Raw genomic sequence first — 25,800 nt, 5'->3', positions numbered from 1 at the left:
GGAGGCAGGCAGGAATGTGAAGAGATCAGATCAGCTGTATCTTATGGTATGACAGCATGTCTTGAGGGATCTGTCACTCCAATATTCAAAAATGGAGGTAGAGAGAAAACAGGGAATTTTCGACCGGTGAGCCTAACATAAGTAGTGGGGAGGACTCTTGAATCCATTGCTAAGAATTTTGTAGCAGAGCATTTAAAAAACAGTGGCAAGATCAGAGAGAGAGAGAGAGAGAGAGAGAGCATGGATTTAAGAAGGGGAATTCAATGAAGTTGTAACTAATTGAGATGACAAGGGGCAGCCAGTCGATGTAGTATATTTTGGACTTTCAGAAAACGTCTTACGTATGAGGAGAGATTGTCTAGGTTGGGATTGTTTTCACTGGAGTTCAGATGAATGAGGGGGTATCTCATAGAGATTTATAAAATTCTAACAGGACTAACAGGGTAGGTGTAAGAAGGATATTCCCGATGATGGGTGTGTCCGGAACCGGGGGGTCACAGTATGAAGATTCCGGACAGACAATTTAGAAGAGGAGATGAGGAGATATTTCTTCATCCAAAGAGTGTTGATCCTGTAGAATTCATTACCACAGGAGGTAGTTGATGCCAAAACATTGAATGTATTTAAGAGGTGACTAGATATAGCACTTAGGGTGAATGGGATCAAAGGTTATGGGGAGAAAGCAGGATTAGGTTATTGAGTTGGATGATCGACCATGGTGGTAATGAATGGTGGTGCAAACTCAAAGGGCAGAATGTCTTCCTCCTGCTCCTGTCGTCTATGTTTCTATGTTATTCCTAATTTGTATGATTGTATGAATATTCATATGATAATGTATGAGACGTAATTAGATGTATAGGTTCAGGAAGTAGGATATTTGCCTCTTCTGACACCCAATCACTCAATCTGCTTCATGCCAGCTGAGCAACTGTGATGAGTGACTCTGCAAAACTGAGCTATCTGCATGTGTGGTTTCTGCTTGAATTTATCCACTTGTTGTGATATTCAACTGATGACTGAAGGTGTCAGTCGAAATGTGGAGCTGGTTTAAGGAACAGATATTGCGTGTCCCTGATAGGAAAGTCCCTGTCAGGCAGGGAGCAGGTGATAAGGTAAGGGAACCGTGATTTACGAAAGAAATTGTATCTCTTGTCAAGCGGAAGAGCGAGGCTTATGTGACGTTGAGACGAGATGGTTCAAATGAGGTGATGGAGAGTTACAGATTAGCTAGGAAGGATTTAAAGAGAGACTTAAGAAGAGCAAGACATGAGCAGACATTAGCGGGTAGAATAAAGGAGAACCCTAAAGCTTTCTATAGGCATATGAGGAATAAGAGGATGACTAGGGTAAGAATAGGGCCAGCCAAAGACAGAAGTGGGAAGTTGTGTGTGGACCCTGTGGAGATCAGAGAGGTGCTAAATGAATATTTCTCTTCTGTTTTCACTCAGGAAAAGGAGAATATTGTAGAGGAGAAGACTGAGTTACGGGTTATTAGAATTGAAAGGATTGAGGTTAGTAAGCAGCAGGTGTTATCAAATCTAAAAGGTGTGAAGGTAGATAAATTCCCTGGGCCGGATGAGATTTTTCCGAGGATTCTCTGGGAAACCAGGGAGGAGATGGCGGAATCTTTGGCCTTGAACTTTGAGCCATCATTGTCTACAGGTTTAGTACCAGAGGACTGGAGAATTGCAAATGTTGTGTCCTTGTTCAAGAAGGGCAGTAGAGGTGACCCAGGTAATTATAGACCAGTGAGCCTTACGTCTGTTGCAGGAAATGTTTTGGAAAGGATTATAAGAGATACGATTTATAATCATCTTGCAAACAACAATTTGATTGGAGATAGTCAACATGGATTTGTCAAGGGCAGGTCGTGTATCACAAACCTCATTGAGTTTTCTGAGAAGGTAGCCAAGCATGTGGATGAGGGTAGGGCAGTTGACGTGGTGTACATGGACTTCAGTAAAGCCTTTAATAAGGTTCCACATTGTAAGCTATTCGAGAAAATGTGGAGGCATGGGATTGAGGGAGATTTGGCAGTTTGGATTAGAAACTGGCTTTCTGTAAGAAGGCAACAAGTGGTGGTTGATGGAAAATATTCATCCTGGAGTCCGGTTACCAGTGGTGTGCCTCAGGAATCTGTTTTGGGACCACAGCTGTTTGTCATTTTTATAAATGACTTGGACGCAGGCACAGGTGGATGGGTTAGTAAGTTTGCAGATGACACTAAAGTCGGTGGAATGGCGGACAGTGTGGAAGAATGTTGGAGGTTGCAGGGAGACTTGGACAAACTGCAGAATTGGGCTGAAAGGTGACAGATGGAGTTCAAAGCAGATAAATGTGAGGTGATTCACTTTGGGAAGAATACTAGGAAGGCAGAATACTGGGTCAATGGAAAGATTCTTGGTGGGGTGGTGATGTGCAGAGGGATCTTGGTGTCCATATACATAGATCCCTGAAAGTTGCCACCCAGGTTGATAGTGCTGTTAAGAAGGCATACAGTGTGTTAGGTTTTACTGATAGAGGGATTGAGTTCCGGAGCCGTGATGCCATGCTGCAACTGTACAAAACGCTAGTGCGGCCTCACTGCATACAGTTCTGGTCGCCCCATCACAGGAAGGATGGATGTGGCAGCATTGGAAAAGGTGCAGAGGAGATTTACCAGGATGTTTCCTGGTCGGGAGCACAGGTCTTATGAGGAGGCTGAGGGACTTGGGTCTGTTCTCATTAGATAGAAGAAGGCTAAGAGGGGATTTAATAGAGACATACAAGATGATCAGAGGATTAGATAGGGTGAACAGTGAGAGTATTTTTCCGAGGATGATGACAGCAGCTTGTACGGAGGGGAATAGCTACAAATTGAGGGGTGATAGATATAAAACAGATGTCAGAGGCAGGTTCTTTACTCAGAGAGTGGTGAGGGCATGGAATGCCCTGCCTGCCAATGTGTTACCTCAGCCACATTAGGGGCATTTAAACAATCCTTGGATAAGCATATGGATGAAGATGGGATAGAGTAGGCGGTTGGGCTTAGATTAGTTCACGGGTCGACGCAACATCAAGGGCCGAGGGGCCTGTTCTGCGTTGTATTGTTCGATGTTCTATGTTCTATAACCCAGTCAGAAGCCTGTACGAGTCTATGTGCAATCTCTCTTTCAGAAACATTGAGGAAAATTATTGGGAATGAAGGTTGCAAACACTGGATAGGGTTCCTTGCCAACAGCACTGTCATATTTCAATAATCCAAAAATACACATAGATGAATACTGATAACAGCCAATCCACTCAGTACAAAATGAATGTTTGCTTTCCTTGGTATGGCTTTTGCTGAGTGTAGTGCCGACACTATAATTGCATTAAGATGTTCTTTTCAGTGTGTGGGCTAACAGTAGCTAGACAGCTAATAGACCTAGCAAAGGACAGTATACTGAAGAATGGGTCAGTACATGGAGGTGACTGTCTGGCCATATGAACAATAGGGCATCATGTAATAGTAACCACTGAGTGTGACTGTGTGAACAAATTGGATATGCAACATCTGACATCTAGCCAGCTGGTAACAATTACAAAAGGCTGACAATGCAAGGGAGCTGGGATTAAGTGTAGCAAAGATGCAATCAATTATACAGCACTTTCTGCTGAACTTACCGAGCCCAATGGAGAAGCTGGATGAAGACAAACCCCAAAGTCCTCACAAGTGGAAACGGTATAATTACATATGGGAATCGCTGAAGAATCATTCTGAAAGTTATAGTTTGTAATATCGAGTAAATTATTTTTGTTAAAATCCTGCTGCAGACTTGTTTTTCTTTACAAAATATCCTATAAACAATTTACATATCTCAACCTTCCTTTAAGGTTGTTTTACCTCTTTGCATCAGATCTCATTGACTGATATTCTAATTGTAGAAGAAGATTAATTCCATGTGAGATAGTAAGAACTGCAGATGCTGGAGTCAGAGAGAATACAGTGTGGAGCTGGAGGAACACAGCAGGCCAGGCAGTATCAGAGGAGCAGGAAAGCTGACGTTTCAGGTCGGGACCCGTCTTCCGAAATCAGATTTCTAAAGAATGGTCCCGACCCAAAATGTCAGCTTTCCTGCTCCTCTGATACTGCCTGGCCTGCTGTGTTCTTCCAGCTCCACACTGTGTTATCCTTAATTCCATGTGAATTGTTTAACAGTCAGTTCAAACTTCACCCAACCGTTCGCTCAGGACAGCTCGAACATTTTGTTGAAGAGGGACAATGCCAAAGATATAAATCTAAGAGGAAAACCAACATTTATACTGAGGGGAGGGCTCTGATTGGTCAGCAAACACAGCAGTTTAAGGATCAAGCTGCTGTAACAGATCTACTAACTGTTCTGAAATAAACAAAAGTTGCAGACAAACAGAATAGTGAAGTAGGTGTTTGGTATGCTTGCCTTTATTGGTCAGTGCCTTGAGTACAGGATTTGGGAAGTCATGTTACAGCTGTACAGTACATTGGTCCTGCCACTTTTGGTATACAGCATTTAATTCTGGTCTCCCTACTGTAGGAAGGATGTTTTGAAACCTGAAAGGGCTTAGAAAAGATTTACAAGGATGTTGCCAGGGTTGGAAGGTTTGAGCTATAGGGAGAGGCTGAATAGACTGGGGCTGTTTTCCCTGGAGCATTGAAGGCTAAGGGATGGCCTAATAGAAAAGTTTGTAAAATCATGAGGAGCATGGATAGGCTAAATAGCCAAGGTCTTTTCCGTAGGGTTGGGGAGTTCAAAACTAGAGGGCATAGGTTTAAGGTGACAGGGAAAAGATTTAAAAATGACCTAAAGGGCCACTTTTTCATGCAGAGGGTGGTGCATGTATGGAATGTGGAGGCTGGTACAATTACAACATTTAAAAGGCATCTGGATGGGTACATGAATAGGAAAGGGTTGAGAGGGATATTGGCTAAATGCTGGCAAATGCATCTAGATTTATTTAGGATATCTGGTCGGCATGGATTAGTTGGACCGAAGGGTCTGTTTCTATACAGTAGAGCTCTATGACTATGAGTAATTTGACAATTAATTATTTTTGACGGGTATTGGCGCTTTTTGAAATTTAGTTTTGGGATGTGGGTGGCACAGGTAAGGTTGAAATAGCTGCTCCTTCCTAACTGACTTTAAGAAGTTGGTTATGGGGCCTTTTGCTTCATAATTTCCTGTCTTCATGATGCTGTTGACTCCAGCAAACTGATTTTTACCACTGCAACAGTGGAGGAACTGAGCAACATGTGCCCAAATGGTGCACTTGTATAGTGCAACTTGCCTGTAAAGCATGTAAGACAACAGTTTTCACCGTATCTCAGTACATGTGACAGTAATAAATCAAATCAGGACGGTCTATGACTTGGAAGGAAATTTAATGGTGTCTTCTCTTTGTATTTGTTGACCTAGTCTTTCCAGATGGAATTGCTCACAGGTTTGCACTTGGGCACAGTGGATCAGTGGTTAGCACTGCTGCCTCTCAGCACCAGGGACCCAGGATTCCACCCTAGGATGACTATCTGTGTAGAGTTTGCACATTCTCCCCGTGTCTGCACAGGTTCCCTCCTCCTCCTCCAGTTTGGGAGGGGTTACCTAAGAAACTCGTGACTCTACCAGAGTCACTGTGCACAGAACACATCAGTGATGCAGGGAGTGGATGCTTAATCCGGTGTTGGAGGGAATTTCACTGGTTCTCTACTCCTTATGGTGCAATTGCTGGTGTCAGACCATTTTGTTCTTAGCAGACGTATTTGCATATTGTGGTTGGAACTTAACCAGAACCGAACAAAGACAAGCATTGAAATAAAAGCAAAGTGCTGGAAACAGAATTGATGTAGAGAGAAAATGGCAATTTTTTTTCTATGTTCCTGGGATGTGGACATTGCTGGCTAGATCAACATTTATTGTCAATCCCTATTCCTAGAGGGCAGTTAAATCAAGCATGTAGCTGTGGGTCTACAGGCCAGACCAGGTGAGGATGGCTGTTTCCTTCCCCACAGGGCACCACTGGGCTAGATGGTTTTTAATGATAATTGACACTGGTTCCATGGGCATCATTAGACCAGCTTTTAATTCCAGATTTTTATTGAACTCCAGAACCTGGGTCTGAGGATTAATGCTCTGGCAGCATTACCACCAGGCCATCTCCACCCCATTAATCTTTCAGGTTTGTGACTTTTTAATCTGCACTATGTTGAAGTGCTGGAAAGCCTGCAGAATAGTATTCAGCATGAGTTGACTCCTACGATAGTCATTGGAAAGTGAGGAAAATGTTTCAGTTGTGCTGTTCAAAGGAAAGAATGAAAAAATATTTCTGGAGAGCAGGCTAACAAAGTGTGAAGCTGGATGAACACAGGGGACAAGCTGGACTGGTTTTGGGATGCATTGGGGGGAGGGTATGAGCTGGGCTGGTTTTGGGATGCAGTGGTGGGAGGGGATGAGCTGGGCTGGTTTTGGGATGCAGTGGGGGAAGGGGATGAGCTGGGCTGGTTTTGGGATGCAGTGGGGGGAGGGGAGACTTTGAAGCTTGTGAAGTCCACATTGATACCATTGGGCTCCAGGGTTCCTAAGCGGAATATAAGTTGCTGTTCCTGCAACCTTTGGGTGGCATCATTGTGGCACTGCAGGAGGCCCATGATGGACATGATAGCCCAGCTCGTCCCCTCCCCCCACTGCATACCAAAACCAGCCCAGCTTGTCCCCGCCTCCCTAACCTGTTCTTCCTCTCACCTATCCCCTCCTCCCACCTCAAGCCGCACCTCCATTTCATACCTACTAACCTCATCCCACCCCCTTGACCTGTCCGTCTTCCCTGGACTGACCTATTCCCTCCCTACCTCCCCACCTATACTCTCCTCTCCACCTATCTTCTTTTCTCTCCATCTTCGGTCTGCCTCCCCCTCTCTCCCTATTTATTCCAGAACCCCCTCCCCATCCTCCTCTCTGATGAGGGGTCTAGGGCCGAAACGTCAGCTTTTGTGCTCCTGAGATGCTGCTTGGCCTGCTGTGTTCATCCAGCTCCACACTTTGTTATCTTGGATTCTCCAGCATCTGCAGTTCCCATTATCCCTGGAGAGCAGGCCTTTGCATTGGGATAAGGTATCACCTTGCACTAATGATTAAAGCAACAGAACTGCAGTCAGTCAATCAGGCAGCTGTTTTTATTTAAATGCCAGCGTTCATAGGTTCCTGATCCTGACAGTTTAGTGCTTATCCTTAAAATAAAATACAAAAAGCAAATCATGGTGTTTTCTGGAAATCCGCAACAAAAGTAGAAAATTGTGCAAGTCCTCCACCACCAAAGCTCAGTCGCAGCAGTGTGTACCATGTACAAGACACAACTGCAAGTCCCCATGCAAGCTACTCACCATCCTCACTTGGAAACATATCACAGTTCCTTTAGTGTTGCTGGGTTGAAATTTGAGAACTGCCTCCTTTAAAGGCATTGTGGAACTACTTAATGGAATGGACCGGAATGTTTCAGAAAGCTCACCACCACCTCTTCAAGGGTAACAAAGGGTAGGGCAATAAATGCTGGACCAGCCGGTGATGCCCATGTCCAGTGAATGAATAACAAAATGTGATTGTTCAAGGTGGGAGAAACAGCAAAGCTTTGGATGACCTAAAGTTGACTGTGGGTAAAACGTGGGGTGCCACCCAGGGGCATGTTAAAGTAAAGTCAGGGAAGTAACAAGGACTTGAGTGAAGGTTTCAGTAGCAGATGAGCTGAGGCAAGTGTGATATTAGTAATTGTGAGCAATCCAGTTCAGTTTGAGACAGTTGCTCGGGTGTGGGATGGAATTGTAGCTATCGTGCAGAGTTGGACTGGGGCTGCAGCCACCACTTTAAACATTTCGATCAGGTTTACTTGCTGTCTCCTAGCCCTGTGGAGTACAAGCCATTTTTATGCAACCTGGCTGCATAACTAACCTCTAAACCACAATATCATTCAGAGCCTCTACGGTGTTTAGCATCATCATCATCGTCACAATCCCAGATTGGGAGCAGGCTAAGGATTGCAGATTTCATCCCCTCAAGTCTGTTCTGTTGTTCAATAAGATCACAGCTGATCTGGCTTTAGTTTCATCTGCACTTTCCGATCTGATCCACATAACCCTTAGCAATCAAAGATGTAACTCTGCCCTGAATGCATACCCCGTCTTTTCTGGATCCTTAATTATACTTTCCAAAATGCCCCGTGGAAAATGATCTGGTTTCTGAACAGACTGTTTTCCTTACCTAGTCCATGAACATTGGAGCCTTTTTGTTTACTGCTTCCTCACTGAGGTCAACTCAAAGGACCTGCTGCTTTTGTATCTATAAGGATCAAACCACAGTAAGGATACATTCAACCATCATGTTATGACAGACATAAAAATATTTTCTATGTGAGGGATAAACAGCAGCCTCTTACTAAAACAAACACATCCAGTGACTGATTGTGTAGTGATAAATACATTTTTAGTAGAGGAAATGGTTTTTAAAAAATCCAGTTTTAAATGGTAATGTGCTCAAATTTCAATCATCATTTTCATTTTAACTTACGCAGTTCTAGCCTCCTATCTCTTCTGTCTCCTTCCTCCTGAGGGCATTTCACTTTCACAGCTTGCAAGTCTTAATTTCTCAATGTGCTGCAACCATTTGACCTATAGAAGAACAGCAGGTCATCCAACGAATGGAGTTCTTGAGTTCTCTGCTAGGTCTGCTGCAGGTCAGCTCTGCCTCTCCCTGGCATGTTGCAGCTACTGACAGCCACCAACAAGTATGGCACAGTGCTCCTCCCAGCAAGCGGCAGGGAACAGGGGAATGGACCATGACTACCTTTGATCAGCAGGGCATTTTTGCAAGGCTGTTTCTGCTTACTGTTTCCTTGTATCAACAATGATTAGAAGGTCTTTGTTAGGTATGGGGGCATTCAAATTCCCCTCAGTCAATGGGGAGAAGAAAAAATCCTTTTGAATCTGGTAACAAAGGCACCTTGAGCATTAAAGGTACATTCCTTTGGTGGTGGCTAGCCAAGCCTTCAATCTATTGTCTAAATTGCTCCAGTTATTTGCAGCTTTGCCATAATCACCATCAACAGTTCCTTTGCGGTAGGCTTGTTTTTATTATATGTTTGGCACCATTAAATTGCATTCCTAGAGGAACCAGCCATCTGGTTTAGAACAGAATAGTTTGATTGCTCAGTAATTTTGGTCATCAACTAGACTGCAAAAGCCTTGTTACCAATTGCTGTTCTTTTTAAAAAAAAGTCCAGTGTAGGAATGAGCAATCTGTTTTAACGTCCCGTCAGTACAAACAATCTGCCTGAGCTTTGGAGTGTGTTTGAATGGGTGGGCTTAGTGGTTTATTGAATGACTGATTAGATTGTTTTAATGCTGGTACATGAAAGAATGCTTTGGTTTAGTGTTACTGCTTTTACTCATTCATTTATGTCATGTGAGTGTCAGTGACAAGGCCAGCATTTATTATTGCTGTCTCTTGAGATGAAGGTGGTGAGCCACTGCCCTGAACAGAAATGAGGGGCTTTCACATTGCTGCGGGTCTGGAGTCCATTTTTAGGCCAGACCAGGTGAGAATGGTAAGGGTTTCTTCCCTGATGGACGTTGGTGATGGGCTTTTATACCTATCTCAGAGATAGTAAGAACTGCCGATGCTGGAGTCAGAGATAACATAGCGTGGAGCTAGAGAGCATAGCGGGCCAGGCAGCATCGGAGGAGCAGGAAAGTTGATGTTTCGGGCCAAGATCCTTCTTCAGAAATCTGGCCCGTTGTGCTCCTCAAGCTCCACAGTGTTTTACAACTATCTGTTAGTTTTATTATTGTCATGAATGACTTTATATCCCATATCTATTTAGTTGAATGAATTTAAATTCTCTCGTGGGATTTGGACTCATTATTAGTTAAGGTTTTAAATGCCTTAAAGCCCATCCACTTCCACTTGCCATCACTTCAAATTGAGCTCATTTACTTTAATCCTTAGTTCAGGCCTCTAGAGGTCTAGTAAGATGCCTGAGTTACCACACCTGAATGAACTGGTTTAGATTGTTTCATGGTTGGTCACAAGCAAAAGGACTGCTTTACAATTTATAATTCATACATCATCACCTCTTCTTGAATACTGTATCAAGTTCTGGTCACCGTGATACAGGCAGGATATTACTAAGCTAGAGAGGGTTCGGAAAAGATTTACCTGGATTTTGCCAGGAATGGAGGGTTTGAGTTATAAGGAAAGGCTGGATAGGCTGGGACTTCTTTCAGTGGAGAGTAGGAGGTTGGGGAGTGAACTTATAGAGGTTTATGAAATAGAGGGATATGCAGAAGGTGAATGGCAGGTGTCCTTTCCCTAGGTTGGGGCATTTCAAGACTAGAGGGCATATTTTTAAGGTGAGAGGAAAAAGATTTAAAAGAGACATGAGGGCAGTTTTGTTACACAGAGTGGTGAGTGTGTGGAAGTAGCTTCCAGAGGAAGTGGTGGATGGGGGGATAGTTACAACGTTTAAAAGACATTTAGGTAAGTTTGTGACTAAGAAATGTTTCTTGGGATAGCGGCCAAGCACAGGCAGGAGGGACTAGTTCCTGGTTGGACTGACAGCTCTGTTTCCATGCTGTGTTGCTCTATGACTCTAAAAGGGTAGGATATCTTAAAATAAACTACCTTTACTGGAGGGGTCCCAATAAGAAGTTGAGAAAGGAGCTATAGCAGTGACCTGCTGATGAGGCAGTCTTTAAAGGGGAGCTAACAGTGCTCTGTGTCTCAGAGATTACCATATAATACCTTTTATGGAATTTCATGAGTCTCATTGAGTAACATGAGTATTGATGGTAAAACTAATCCCAGCTAAATTATGCTAATTGTGCTCCCTCCCTCAGGCTGTGCCTAAAAAGCTTGTCATCTTAGTGCGATCATCAGTAAACTGGGAAGAAATAGTCAAATAAAGGTGGACCCGGAATGAAATCAGACAAGCCAAACCGGCACCTGTTTGTCAATGAACGATTGCTAATAATAGATGTGATTTAAACGAAAAATTCCAGCTCCAGTATGAAGTTATTTTTGGCCTGAGTATTGCAGTTGCCTGCCGCTCAGCCCAGCTGCATTCCAGATCATTTTGTGTGCTTGAGACAGCTCTCTGCTGTGGTAACACCAACAGTCTGCTGCAGGAATGCTGCATGCGGAGTGGAGCAGTATACATTGGACTGAAACAAGGAATATGATCTGTGATGTAAGGAGTTTGCCATCCAACTCTGAATCCTCCTTTCAAAGGAGATCGCCCTTTTAGCATGTTTCAATGTATGCCATTTCCAAGTCAGAAAAAAAACTTCTGGTTTACAAGAGAACTTTTGAAATTTCTGAGTGTACATTTTTAGTCGAACATTTGAGCTCTACATTATTGTTTCAGCTTTGAATTTGCCTCTCCAGTGCTATTTCAAGTTGTGATATCTGTGTGCAGCTGTCAGTGTCATAGTCTCATTCACTATCATTGTATGATTTCCTGTCTGCCACACTATGTCTGATCCACTAGTCTTTATTCACTAACCATATTCAATCCAGGCCTAATAACTGACTATCAAGTACACCCTAGATGGAGGAGCTATCTGCTGACTGACTCTCGATTCTTGGTAATCCAGTGCTTACTTTTAGCTACTCACTGCAATTTCACTGGGTGCCCATTCACTCTCCAGAGTTCCGTGCTAGACCAACAGTTGTCTGTTTGCCCATCATTGTTCCCTGCTGTTTTGTTTGCTGTCTTGATTTCTCTGATGGTGACTCTGCGTGAACTTCCTGATCCCCTCGCAGGTGCAGAAGCTGAGACTGAGTGCTCCCAAGTTTCCAACTATTCCAGTGGCTAAGATATTTTAAACTTCATTTATGGATATCACTGAGAAAGCTAACATTTATTGTACGTTTTTAATTCCCCTTAATAGGGGGCTGGTGAATCACCTTCTTAAACACAATTGAGTTGCTTTCTCAGCTATTTCAGATGATAATCACGAGAAAACCACATTGCTCTGGTTCTGCAATTTCATGTGGGCCAAATTGACCATGACCCTGATGGATTTTTATGTCAATCTGATATGATGCTTATGAAACTTAGTGAAATTGGATTCTAATTTCAGGTGTATTTAATTGAATTCAAACACTCTAGCTGCCATGGTGTGATTTGAACACCTCCAGATCGTTAGTCCCGGCCTCTGGATTGCTAGACCTGTAACATCATTGTGAAGCCACTATGTGACAATACTGTGAGTTTAAGAGGTCCTTTGTGCTTTTGTTTGAAGAGACGTTTTAAGACTGAGGTAGTGGGCTATCTATTTAAATCCAATAAAGTAAACAGCTTGTGAGGCCTTGAGTTTTTTTTTCAAAGTTGGAACAATAGAAGCAGTCTGAATGGGTGTGGCCAAGATGACACAGAGCCAGGATTCTTTGTTCTAGTTTTTCAGTCGCAGTTGCTGAGAGTCTTGAAGCTGGGTTTGGAAGCTGTAGTACATTTTTCCCTGCTCCTCCCTCTCTCTCTTAGAGTTTTCTCTTGATGTATTTCCTCCTGGACTGGAGAATTACTTGGGAGGCAATCAATTTTACTGAATTGGCCTTTGCCAAGGATGTGTTAGTGGGATATTATTATCTTGGAGCAGTTACTATTTAGGATTTACATAATTGATGATCCTGTTAAGTTTTCCAGTAAAGTTATTCCAATTTCTGCTTTCTTTTGTTGTATTTTCTCTATAGTATATGAATAAAGTGTGTTTTGCTTCTACACTGGTAGTTTGACTAATCAAGTTGCACCTGGAACACAACACCTGGCACTTGAGTTTCAAATTAGAAAAAGTTAGGGTCTAGGCTTCTCAGTACATTTTGATGGGGTTTTGTCTGGTCCACAACCACTGTCAGTCCTCAATGTGGATTTTCCAAGTTGCTAGCTGGCCCAGTATTTTCAGGTCAATTCTGCCAAGTTATAAGAGTTTTAATAGGCCTCAGGATGTCACTTTCACACCCCACTTCCCCTCAACTTCCTCTCCTCCCCTGACCATTGTATCTTCCTCAGCTTTACAATATCTTTGGGATCATTATCCAGTCACTGTCCCGGTCACTGAGCTACTTATCTATAGGAAATGTTACAACTGAGTCCATTCCTATCCTCACTTTAAATTCCAATATTATACTCTTCCCCTTCATAGCCACAGTCACCATTCCCTCAGCTCCTAATGACAAATGGTGAAGTATGAGAAAATTGTCAGCACATACCCAAACTGCCAGGAGAGAAAAACAAAGTAGCAAAGCAAAAATCTTTTTTTTGGCAAAAGTGATTTCCCCCTTCTAGAAGGGAATTAGTAAATTCTCAAGACAGTACTGTTACCCTCAAAGTCGGTCACATTTCTGCGAACTTTCTTGGAGTAGTTCAGTGTAAACAAGCACCCTCTTGGGTGACTGACTATTTGTCCTGGGCCAGAAAATTGCATTCTTTATGATCCTTTGAATTCCCTCAAGAGGCCACATCATTTCACAGCAATACCCTGTCTGTACAGGTGTATTTTTACATGTTGGCACAGGTTCAGCTATTGAACATGGTCTGTGAATTCAGCTCCATATCCTGTTTAAAAGCAGAACCTTGTCATAAATGCTTTCATCACATTCTTTTCCCGACCTCCCGCTGATACCATCTCTTGCTGGGGCATGGCCTTTTTGCTGGTAATGCTCACAAACATCAGCCATTTCTCAACAGTGAGATGAAGATCGAGATGCTGTTTGACCTTGGCAGTGTTATCAGCCGCAGTTTGAACCTGCAATTTGACTTGATTGTTGCCAGTTTCTCTTATCCATAGGAAGACCAAATGTAAAATCCATCTCTTGTTTCACTTCCAAGTCAGCATCTCATTACAGGCAGATATTTCATAATGACTCGCAATATCATTACTGATTGGTGTGATCACATTTAATCAATAAGAATGGTAGCTCACCACCTCTCAATCCTTGCATCCAGGTCTGTGCAACAAAATTGTTTATGTCAGCATGAAGACCGGAAAGTTCCACATTACTGGCACCCAGATGTTAGGGCAATTTTGTCTGGGTCTAATGTTAGGACAATGAGCATAAATATTTCTACATTTTTGGGTGGCACAGAGATCTGTTGTTAGCACTGCGGTGTCACAGCACCAGGGACCCGGGTTTGATTCACCCATGGGCAACTGTCTGAGTGGAGTTTGCACATTCTCCCCCTGTGTCTGTGTGAGTTTCCACTGGGTGCTCCAGTTTCTTCCCACAGTCCAAAGATGCTCAGGCTAGGGTGGATTGGCCATGCAAAATTACCCACAGTGTCTAGGGTGCACAGACTAGGTGAATTAGCGATGAGGTGTGCAGGATTACAGGGATAGTATGGGGGGGGTTGGGTCTGCGTGAGCTGGATTGCTGTGAACATGATGGGCCAAATGGCCTGCTCCCACACTGTAGGGATTCCATGAACACTGTCCCTGTCTAAGGACATGTGTGAGCCACAGAACTGCCTTATAGGCTGCTTCCCTTCACACTGTTGTTGATCATGGGGATTTTAGGAACCAGAAGTAGGTCAATTTTCCCTTCAAAATATCTGTCTTTCAATTGACACATGGCTAGTCTGCTGCTGAAACATGTTCACCTGCCTTTGTTCCACATTCCCTGACACCCTTGCTGAATTAAGCTCCACATATCCCAGACAAAAACCAAAAGTGCTGAAGAAACTCAGTAAGATTGAGAGCATCTGTGGACAGAGAAAAACAGTGTGAATGTTTCATGCTCAAAATGACTTTGGGACTCCACTGAAAAGTCATGTTAGGATCATAATGTTTACTCTGTTTCTCTCTCCGTAGATGCTGCCCGATCTGCTGAGTTTCTCCAGCACTTTTGGATTTTATTTCAGATCATCCATCATACGTCACATTTATTTGAACCTATGTATCCCATCCTTGGTTGTTCCATAACAATTTGTGGTTAGAGTTCCAGATTTTTGCAATCATTCTGTGTGCAACAATGACCCCTGACATAGCTTTCAAATGAGTGGACTATGAGTTTAGAGTTATGTTTCTTTGTATGTTTCTCCTAAGTACCCATATCCTATTATTTTATTAGCATCTTAAATTCCTTGATAGGATTACCTCTTGATTGACTATGCTTATGGAAAGATGGAAGCTAAGAGCAGGAATAGGCCATTTGGCCTTTCAAATTCAAAGCGATCATAGCTGACCTTCTGTCTCAATACCGTGTTCCTGATTTCTCCTGATAGCTCTTGATGCCTTTGATATCTATCTCTTTCTTGAATATATGCAGTGACTTGGCCTCCACTGTCTTCTGTGGGAGGGAATTCCACAGACTCAGCACCGTTTGAGTGAACAGATGTTTCCTCATCTCAGTCCTTTACAGTCTACCCTGTATCCTGGGTCTGTGTCCCCAGCTTTAAACTTGCAACCTGTGTCCCCAGCTTTAAACTTGCTCCCAGCATCTAGTCTTTCCCACCCTTGTTAGAATTTTATGCATCTTAGTCATCCTTCTAAACTCACGTGGAAGTAGCTCCCAGTGAATAGAAATCTCAAACAGATCTCTGTTCTTCGCGAACTGGACACACAACTGAATGTTTCTGTAGGTAATCAAACTGAAAAATGCATCTTAACAGCTGGAAGCTAGATCAGAGCTGGATGAAATTTCACAGCCATTCCCATGCTGTTGGCGTTGCTGACTGGACCAGTATTTATTGTCCATCCCTTAAATGTAGCATGTCTTGTAGCAACATCGGTAACAGAGGGAGTGAAGGTTGAAGATACCAATCAAGCAGACTGCTTTGCCTGGATGGTGTTGAGCTTCTTGAATGTTGTTCTAGCAGTGCGCATCCTGGCAAGTGTAGAGTATTCCGACATACTCCTGGCTTGTGCCTTGTAAATGCTAAGCAGATTTGAAGATTGATGAGGTGAGTTACTCATGACAGAATTCCCAATCTCTGACCTACTGTTTCAGACAGAGTATTTATATGCTCAATCAAATTTAGGGTCTGACCAGTTGTTACTGCCAGAATGTTGTTAGTGGAGGATTGAATGATAGTGTTGACATCCCAGAGTTGAAATGTCTAATACTCAGAGGATTGCATTTAAGGTGAGAAGAGCAAGTTCAAAGGAGATGTGAGGGGCACTTTTTTATGTAGGGAGGGGTGGGAGTCTGGAGCATGCTGCCAGGGTTGGTGGTGGAGACAGCTACAATAGGGCCATCATGGGCTGAAGGGCCTGGTACAGTTCTATGTTCTTTGTTCGCCAAGCCAGTGGGTTTGGTTACAGATGTTTTATTACCCTGCTAGGTAACATCGGCAGTGCACCGTCGGTGAAGCATTGATGTTCTGTCCCATTTGTTGTTTATATACCTTGGTTTGCTGGGATAGTTGGCATTACTTTCAGTTCTGTTTTTCAGTGATTTGTATATCGGATCCAGCCCAATGTGTTTACTGGTGGAGCTCTGGTTGGAATACCAGGCTTCCAGGAATTCCCTGGTGTGTCTCTGTTTGGCTTGTGTTATTATGGATATGTTGTCTGAGTCGAATTTGTGACCTCTTTTGTCCGTGTGTATTGAGACCAGTGAGAATTGGTAGTGTCTCTTGGTGGCTAGTTGATGTTCATGTATCCTTATTGCCAGCTTTCTGCCAATTTGGCCAATGTAATTTTTCTCACAGTCCTAGCATGGTATTTTGTATATTACATTAGTTTTATTGGTTGTGGTTATGGGATCCTTTACGTTTGTCAGTAGCTGTCGTAGGGTGGTTGTTGGTTTGTGGGCTACCCTGATACCAAGGGGTCTAAGTAGTCTTGTGGTCATCTCTGATATGTCCCTGATGCACAGTAGGGTGACTAATGTATCTGGCCGTGTTGCGTCTTCTTGTTGTGGTCTGCCTAGGAGGTCACTGTGGATTATGCTTTTTAGGTATCCATTCCTTTTCAAACTCTAAGTGCTCCTGTTCTGCTTTGTGCGGTTCCAGGTTGCTGTAGTATGTCATGGCCAGTTTGAATATTGTCCTGATGCAGCTCCATTTTTAGGTGTTGGGGCAGTTGCTGGTGTAATTAAGTACCTGATCCATATGTGTTGTCTTTCTGTATACACTAGTATGGACTTCTCCATTGTCCTTCTGTTCTACCAATATGTCCAGAAAGGATAGCTGGTTATTGTTCTGTTCTTCTTTTATGAATTTTATTCCAGTGAGGATGTTGTTTATGTGTTGTTGGGTTTCTTCCAGTCTTGTGTATTTGATAATCAGGAAGGTGTATCTACATAGTGGGCCTAGAGTTTGCGTTTTATCGTGGGCCTAGCATTCCAACTGGAACTCCACCAACAAACACATTAAACTGGACCCGATATGCAAACCACTCAGAAACAGAACTGGAAGTAATACCAACCACCCCAGCAAACCGAGGCATATAAATAACAAGCGGGACAGAACACCAGCACTTTACTGGAGGCACACAGATGATGTTACCTAGCAGGGTGATGAAATATCTACAACCAAACCCATCGGCTCGGCGAGCAAGTCTACAACCTCATCCACAACCCGAGTGACAAATCTTCTCAAAAACTTTGATAACAGAGACATGGTTGCAAGTTGAGTGGTTGAATATTATGGGATGATTGACATTACAGAAAGATAGGTACAGGAAAAAATGCAGTGGGGTTGCTCTGTTGATAAAGGATGAGATCAGCATAGTAGTGAGAAACGGTCACGGCACAGAAGATCGAAATGTGTAATTGTTTCAGTAAGCAGGAGTACTACCAAGGAATTAAAGTTATTGAGGGGATGTGCTCCCTAACAGCAATTGCACTGTAGGTCAGAACATCAATCAAGAAATAGTGAGATATCACTGAAAAAAGGCACATTTTGTCAAGGGGAAATCAAAATGTATGTTGTATGAGAGGAGAATACTCTTCTTGTTTGAGGCATTGCTATGAAGAATGCATCAGTTGAAGATTGCTGACAATTAACTCCCAAGCTCTGTTGAAACTAAAATTTTTAAACCAAACAGGTTGACTCTAATTTCCATGAGAAATGAACCAGAAAATGCCCCTGAGATAGTAGGAACTGCAGATGCTGGAGAGTCTGAGATACAAGGTGTAGAGCTGGACGAACACAGCAGGCCAAGCAGCATCAGTGGAGCAGGAATACTGACATTTTGAGCTTAGATCCCCCCTTCAGAAATGAGGGGTGGGGAAGGGAGTTCTGAAATAAATAGGGAGAGAGGGAGAGGCGGATAGAAGATAGATAAGAGGAGAAGATAGGTGGAGAGGACACAGACCGGTCAAAGAGGCAGGGCATTTTGCTGTATTGAAACAGGCCAGTGTGTGTAAAATTTGTTTTTCCACCTGCAAAAAAACAGGGCACTGGCATTAATGTATGTAGGTTTCAGGACATATAAGCACACCACACTGTGAGCCCAGCTGACCATCCTAAATTGTTTGTCAGCTTCGTTCTTGATGCACTCAGAGCTATTCAGCAAATGTGTCCAATCATGGAATCATGTTCAATGTTGGACACGATGTTATGAGTTTGCAAGAGAGAGCTGGTTGGATATGGCCAGTACCTTGATTGTTAGGACCAGCCGACGGGATACAAGCGGGACAGAACACCAGCACTTCACTGGAGGCACACAGATGATGTTACCTAGCAGGGTGTTTAATACAATCCCCTGTTCTGTGAAACATATAGCCCAAATATTTGACATCACACCAGCAATGAAATGCATACATCACTGCATTTGTGTGTGTGTGATAGGCTCATATTGCTGCTTAGTAGCTAACTACATCTTTTGCTCAAATGTTTGGTGGATACAGCACCCTAATCTGAGGTGAGCTGGACACATTTCAGGACCAAAACTGACAGCCTTAGTCAGAGTGTGATATACCATGAGAAATGATTCAATTGGGGCAGCCATTATTCCACAGGATAGGTTTGATGTTCTTTTTCTCAGCTTCAAGCTTACACTATGAACAAGTGGATACATGCATTTCAGTGTGCAGGATGTGGGGGTACAAAAACAAGGACTCGTAGAATTTTTTTTATTTGTTCAGTGAATGCACCTAAGTCAGCATTCATTCCCTACCTCTAATTGCCCAGTGACCAGTTAAGAGTCAACCATGTTGCTGTGGGTCTGGAGTCACACAAGGCCAAAGGATGGCAGATTTCCTTTCCTAAAGGCTGTTAGTGAATTACATGATTTTTAATACCATAATCAGTAGTTACTTGGCTTCTATTGAGCTAATTTTAATTCCAGATTTGTTTTTATTTCAAATTTCACCATCTTCCATCGTTGGAGTTAAACCCGTGCCCCTGAACAATAGCCTGGGGTTCTGGGTTACAAATTGAGTGACATTATCACTGTGCCACCACTTCCCCTCAGCTGTAGCCAATAGCATAGCTCTTTGGCTGTTCACTAAAAGCAAGATACTGGTCATACCCAATCACCTGCAAACCAAAACACAGTGTCCAGCATTAGATTGACTCGATGTGATAGAGTGATTGGACAACATTTTTAAATAATCCTGAGTGTGAAGAATTACACAGACAACCAATCTGTGTCGCAGTGCAAGATGAAAAACTTTGAGAAAATGTGTGTTTACACAGCATACAACTTTATTCAAGTTGTATACCACCAAATGACTAAATAACGAGGTATTGAAAGACGATATTATGATAATCATGGATGATTTTAATATTTATGTAGATTGGACAAATCAAATTGACAAGCCAATAATGGCTGCCCCAATTGGATCATTTCTCATGGTATATCACACTCTGACTAAGGCTGTCAGTTTTGGTCCTGAAATGTGCCCAGCTCACCTTGACAAGAATGTATTTGGGACAGTTTCTTAGAAAAATATGGTGTGGAACTATTCAAGGACATCATTTGCTAAGTTGGCTTCAAAACAGGCAGTCCCTTCGTCCAAGTCACGAATATAGATCGTAAATAATTGAGGCCCCAGCACTGATTCCTGAGGTATTCCACGCGATATACTTTGCCAAATTTGAAATTGTTCATTTATCTCAAATCTTGGATTCCCATCTTCTGTCCATGCTCCAAGCACATTGAGCTTTTTCCTTGTACAATCATGTGGCACCTTGTTGATTGCCACTTGGAAATTCAAATGCATACTATCTAACGGTTCCCATTTGTCTGCCTGCTGGTTATATCTTCAAAGAACTGTAATGAATCTGTCAGTAAGATTTCTCTTCCACGTCCAACTTTTCTAAATGGTCTGCTCCTATCTTAAGAAAGGATCCCAGCGTTTTCCCCACAGGCAGGTGAGAGTCTAACTTGACTTGGGCTCCTGCTTTCTGCTGTCCTTCTTACTTGAATAGCGCTGTTATGCTTTCGGTTCTCTAATCTGCTGGAATTTTTTTGGAATCCGGGGAATTTACAGCCAATGCATCTGCTATCTTTACAACCATTTTTTCAAAGGCTGTAGGATGCAGGCATCCTTTGCTGATGACTAAAACTATCCCAATCTGCTGGTGTGCACTATCTTGGCAACATTTCTTTCAATTCGATACCCTTCTTAGTTAGCCATGATTGGTGCATTCTTCTCATAGACACTTTCTTTTTAAATGGATTTTTTTAATGCACCTTGCTGCCACTGTGCGCCAATGATGGAGTGCTGCATTTTCCTGAATGTTGTTGAGTCTCTTGTGAGCTAGTTCCCAGGAACTTGATGCTGGTGTGAGGGAGTGGGAGTGGGTGTGGTTGGGGGTGTGCTTCAGTGATGTTTACGCTATTGAATGTTAAAGGCAGATGATCAGATTTTCTCTTTGTCAGATTTGGAACTTGCGTTTGCAAATGCTTGATGGAGCAGCAGATGTTTTCCTCAGAGTCATAGAGTCATACGGCACAGAAACAGACTTTTCGATCCATTCAGTCCATGCCTAACATAATCTCAAACAAAGCTAGTCCCACCTGCCTGCTTCTCACCCATATCCCTCCAAACATTTCCTATTTATGTGCTTATCCAAGTGTCTTTTAGACATTGTCACCATGTCCACGTCCATCACTTCCTCAGGAAGTTCATTCCAAGGCAGAACACTCTGCAATTTTGGGCTCACAACCAGAGCTCTGAAGACACCTGCATGACAACATGAGGAACAGGAGCTGGATCCATTTGGGCCTATGAGCTTACTGCTTCATTCACTAAGACTGTGGCTGATCTTCCACCTCAACTTCACCTTTATCCACCATCCTCAAAACACTTAATTCACTTTGTAGCCAGAAGTCTATTGACATATGTCTCTAATTTATGCATTTAGTGAGAATCCATTGCCTGCTGATTGAGGGATCATGTCCCTGAAAGGGTGTTGTTCATAAATGTGATCTAAGGGTTACAGTGGTTGAAACTACCAGAATAAAGCATCCCAAGTAGCTACAGTGACCAGTGGTAAAAATACAGTCCAATATAGCTTTAAAGAGGAGAGACTGAAAGTCTAATGAAGTTTACACAGCTTCTGTGTAAGGGACCAGTGAATGATTCGCACATAGGAGCGAAAAATATGATGAAGTGAAGAGCCGGAAGGAATGTTGAGGAGAACATTCCTGTCCAGCACATTATCAAATTGAGAAATAAGATGTAAAACAAAAATCCACTGAGACTGAGAGTATAAATGGGTTTGAAGAATCAGCAAAAATGTTTGGAATGAGAGAAGATTTTGGGAAGAATGCAAATGGTTAACTGGGGCTGGTGACAACCAACGTGTGTTTTTTGGACTAAATAGTGCCCATTAAATAAGCTGTTTATGTTCTTGCAGTCCCTTACTCATGAATGGCTGGTTTGACATCTGGCAGTGTTGTTTCAGGGAACTCTCAAGGGTGTACTCTGGGACAGGTGTAAACTGTTCCCTTAAACAGTTTCACTGATGTTTGAAATGTTTGGTTCAGTGGGCTTCTGTGTGTCCTTATCATACTCTGCTGATGTTCCTATTGATTTTAGAGTTTTTTTCCTTGTTTCAGATCTCTCCATGATCTGCCCCGGTTCCCCTTCCCCCAAACCCCGGCTATCTCTTTTGATCTCTTGAGGTTCTCGGACACTCTGGGATCCCGCACATAGCTTGACAGTCTGGAATTAGCAACCCCACTTTTAATCAGTTCACTACTGATGGCCATGCCTTTGACTGACTAAGGGCAGACCTCTGCAATTCCTTCACTAAATCTACTAACACCCCCACCCACCTCCTTTACTTTTCTCCTTTACGATGCTTCGTAAAATCTATCCCTTTGGCTCTTGGTATCTCTCAGTGTCCTATTTTGTTCCGTAATACACCAGTGAAGTGCCTTTGGGACTTTTCTTTAATGGTATGTGTTGACCTTTGACCCTGAAGTGGTACTGTATGGGAAATTTGAACTTGTATTAATATTTGAGGGAATCTGCAATTGTTCTTCAGTGTGCTTGATGAGGACTGTTAAGCATTTATGTGAAGATTTATGCAATAATTTGCATTTTCCTGGATGATAAAGAAAAAGTATTGGACCATGTAAATTGGCAAACATAGATTGGAAACAGTGATAATGGGAACTGCAGATGTTGTAGAATCCAAGATAACAAAGTGTGGAGCTGGATGAACACAGCAGGCCAAGCAGCATCTCAGGAGCACAAAAGCTGATGTTTCGGGCCTAGACCCTCTGTTGAAGGGTCTAGGCCTGAAACGTCAGCTTTTGTGCTTCTGAGATGCTGCTTGGCCTGCTGCATTCATCCAGCTCCACACTTTGTTATCATAGATTGGAAACAGAACCAGTTCAAAGGGTGCTAATACCAAAAGCTGTGTAACTTGGGAACACACAGAGCTACAGTCAAAGGAGAGCTTGAGCGGAGGAGCTGGAGAGTGAAGGCAAGTAAGGTGTAAACAAGGGGAGAGAAAAACAGAAGTAGGCAGAAAAAGGAAATTAGAATGCTTCTGGAGTGTAGATAACAAAAAACATTCTCAAGTAGAGACCAGTTTTTTCTTCTGAACCAAAAGTGAGATAGAAGTTCCTGGAGGTGCTGTGTAGCTTTGTTAAAACCCAAAAAGTTGTGTAAATAGCTTAGAGGATGATAAAGAGATGGATGCTTCCCCAGAAATGACAAATCTGTAACCCAGCATGTTACTGGTTGATAAGTTGAAAAGCGACACTATCACTGGTCAGCTACTGAGCAGGGGTTGCCAACCACAACCAGCAGTGCTTAAACCTTTACATTTGCACATTGGGTTTGAGAATATTCAAGATCATTCTGCTAAACTCATGGGGTACCTTCTGAGCCATCAGTACCTAAACCACTACAACAGCAGTTTAATGCATGCATTGTTGATGTAAGTTGGATGAAGCGATCCTTCTAACATCAATCAATTGAGTATTGTTCTCTCTGGCTCTGTAGAGGAAACCATTTAGAAAGTAGTGGCTTTGGCCCGCCCTCCATTCAACTTGTCCACTAGAAAACATTGGTTTGTTGATTTTAATATTGTTACCTATACTTAATAGATTTTCTCCCACCGAATTTTTAATCTTTCAGTGGAATAGGGTTTGGTCATGGTGAACTTTGTATAAATGATGTTTAATGTGGCGGTTTATTCCTTGTATGTTGTAGCTGGGCCGTTTAAAATAATGGTACAGGGGCCTGTGCTAGTTTTATGTTATGCCTTGTCTGATTCTCTTGTTTTTTGCTAATCCTCACTTCTATTGTTTGTTTGTGAGAGCAACCACTTCCTCCATATCTCTCTAACGTTTGCTGAACATGTGTCTCCCTCCTTGTCTTTCTTTACTTGTTGTTGTGTACTTTCAGACACATTGACATGCAGTTATAAACATTTTCATTGTTTTGCAGGAAACCCCCCGTCGTGCCTGAACATGCAGTGTGACCAAAGCTGTGCTCTGATTGGAGGGATGCCTGTTTGTAGCTGCTATGGTGGTTACTCTCTGGGGAAGGATGGGAAGACTTGCTTTGGTAAGACCAACGCTTGTCAACATTGGGAATTAGCAACAGGAGCCAAGTATTTAAGGGCTTCATAGCTCTGATGTTGATCCTGTGAGAATCAGACTAGAAAGTTCAATGTCTTTGCTCAGTTGGTGTCCCTCTTTAGATAGGTGATGACACACTGTCCTATCTTGGTGTATTGGGCCTCTGTTACTTCCATCAGGCCCATTAGGAAATGTTGGAGGTCTTGCCTTTTATGCCTGGTACACAGGAAATTAATGTCCCTATGATTTTTAAGGCCACTGGTGGCCCTATCTTCGCATTGGTATTAGCCTCCAAGCCCTGTGAAAGGAGATGGCACAGTTCTATAACTGTATTCTATAACTTCCACTTCCGTGGTGAACCTTAGACTGCTCAGGCATTGCTGCTGTGTCTCCTGGAGGTTATGGGAAGTAATTTGGGTCAACCCCAGTGTTGGTAGGGCCTTCTTGAGAGAACCTTCCTCACAGAGCTCCCCCTCTCTGCAGCCAGTGCTTCAGTTGCTGGTCATGTTGTCCAGAGGCACTGCAGTGACTGCTACCAAATGCCTTGTTCAGTTCTAAGGAAGGGGCACCAGACCTGAAACATTAACTCTAATGTTGTCTTCACAGAGGCTGCTATTCGCGCTGAGCTTTTCTGCCAACTTTGCTTTTGTTCCTGACTTACAGCATCCGCAGTTCTTTAGGTTTTTATCAAGTTTGAAGAATCTGTGTCAAATCAGACTGATGCTGTTATTAGATCATTCTTCACATTATCGAAGCACGCACAGATGTTGGCACTTAGGACCAAGTGGTGCCCGACTGGCTTTGAGGCACCTGTAACACCAGTAGCTGTGAGCCCAGAATTTCAGGCCACATGTGTTGTCTAAAAAGTATCACTTGTGCTCCCTGGGAAGTACGCATTTATGCTAGCACTCACAGAACAGATGTGTTTGATGGAATAACTCATCCTTCTTTTAACTGTGCTACCTAATTATGTGCTGATATGTAAATGAACAAGGCATGCCAAGCGCGGCCTGTGTATTAGGAGCTGATGCAATGGAGTATAAGTATAGCTGCCTTGATTGTTACTAGTTTCACATTTATGTGTATGAAGATGAAGTCAGAGTTTGCTCGGCTAAACAGGGCAGTGAATGACACAAGCTGAGCTGAGATGTATATTTACAAGGATTCTGTTACAGCTGAGGGCAGCGGTGACCTACACTGTTAACTGGCGGAGCAGTGGGGAATGCTTGCCTGGTTCTTTGGTCATCGGAATAATTACTTGAGCAGTGAAGTGGGATTTATGGAAGCCTTCTTGTAAAGCTGTACGCCCTTTTTTTAAAATTTGCTGTTTACTAACAAGTCTGCGTAGTACCTGCCATATTTCACCCAGAGTGCTGGTTTTGTGCCTATGAGAAGATAACAGCACAAGTGAATTTCCAGGCAAATAATGTCACATGGATGTAACTATGCACAGCTTCTGAAATCCGGTTACATCTGAAGCATAAAATACAATAAACAAGGAGAGCTCAGAGAAATGCATTCTCATTAAAACATATAGGAAAATGGTAAGATTGAATTTACTTTCTGTTTAAACTGAAGCAACCAGTGCAACTGTGGGATGTTGTGAAGAACAGCAGTGAAATGTGTAAGAGATTTAATGGCATTCCGCAGTGCTCCTGGCATTCTACAGCATCCACCCCTCTGCACCCTGACTTTGGTTGTTAGTTTGTGTGACCCTGAGAAAACAGATGTGGTGTCAAAATGAATGGAAACACATTGCATCACATTGTAAAAGAGTTTCAAGTTTCATGTGTGGAGCAGGTATATTAATGTAACTGCGAGTCTGGATT

The 25,800-nt window shown here is 42.8% G+C and overlaps 1 protein-coding gene across 1 annotated transcript in view; it reads left to right on the top strand.

Moving 5' to 3' along the window:
• Positions 1-25,800, top strand: part of LOC125459369 (kielin/chordin-like protein) — a 320,716-nt gene that overhangs the window by 95,414 nt on the left and 199,502 nt on the right. Inside the window, exon 5 of the mRNA XM_059651906.1 lies at positions 23,838-23,957. Within this exon, the coding sequence (XP_059507889.1) occupies positions 23,838-23,957 (120 nt within the window). The remainder of the gene's footprint in view (positions 1-23,837; positions 23,958-25,800) is intronic.

The sequence above is a fragment of the Stegostoma tigrinum genome, chromosome 17, assembly GCF_030684315.1.
Source record: "Stegostoma tigrinum isolate sSteTig4 chromosome 17, sSteTig4.hap1, whole genome shotgun sequence".
NCBI classification, from domain to species: Eukaryota; Metazoa; Chordata; class Chondrichthyes; order Orectolobiformes; family Stegostomatidae; genus Stegostoma; species Stegostoma tigrinum.
This window is presented reverse-complemented; position numbering and strand designations above follow the sequence as displayed.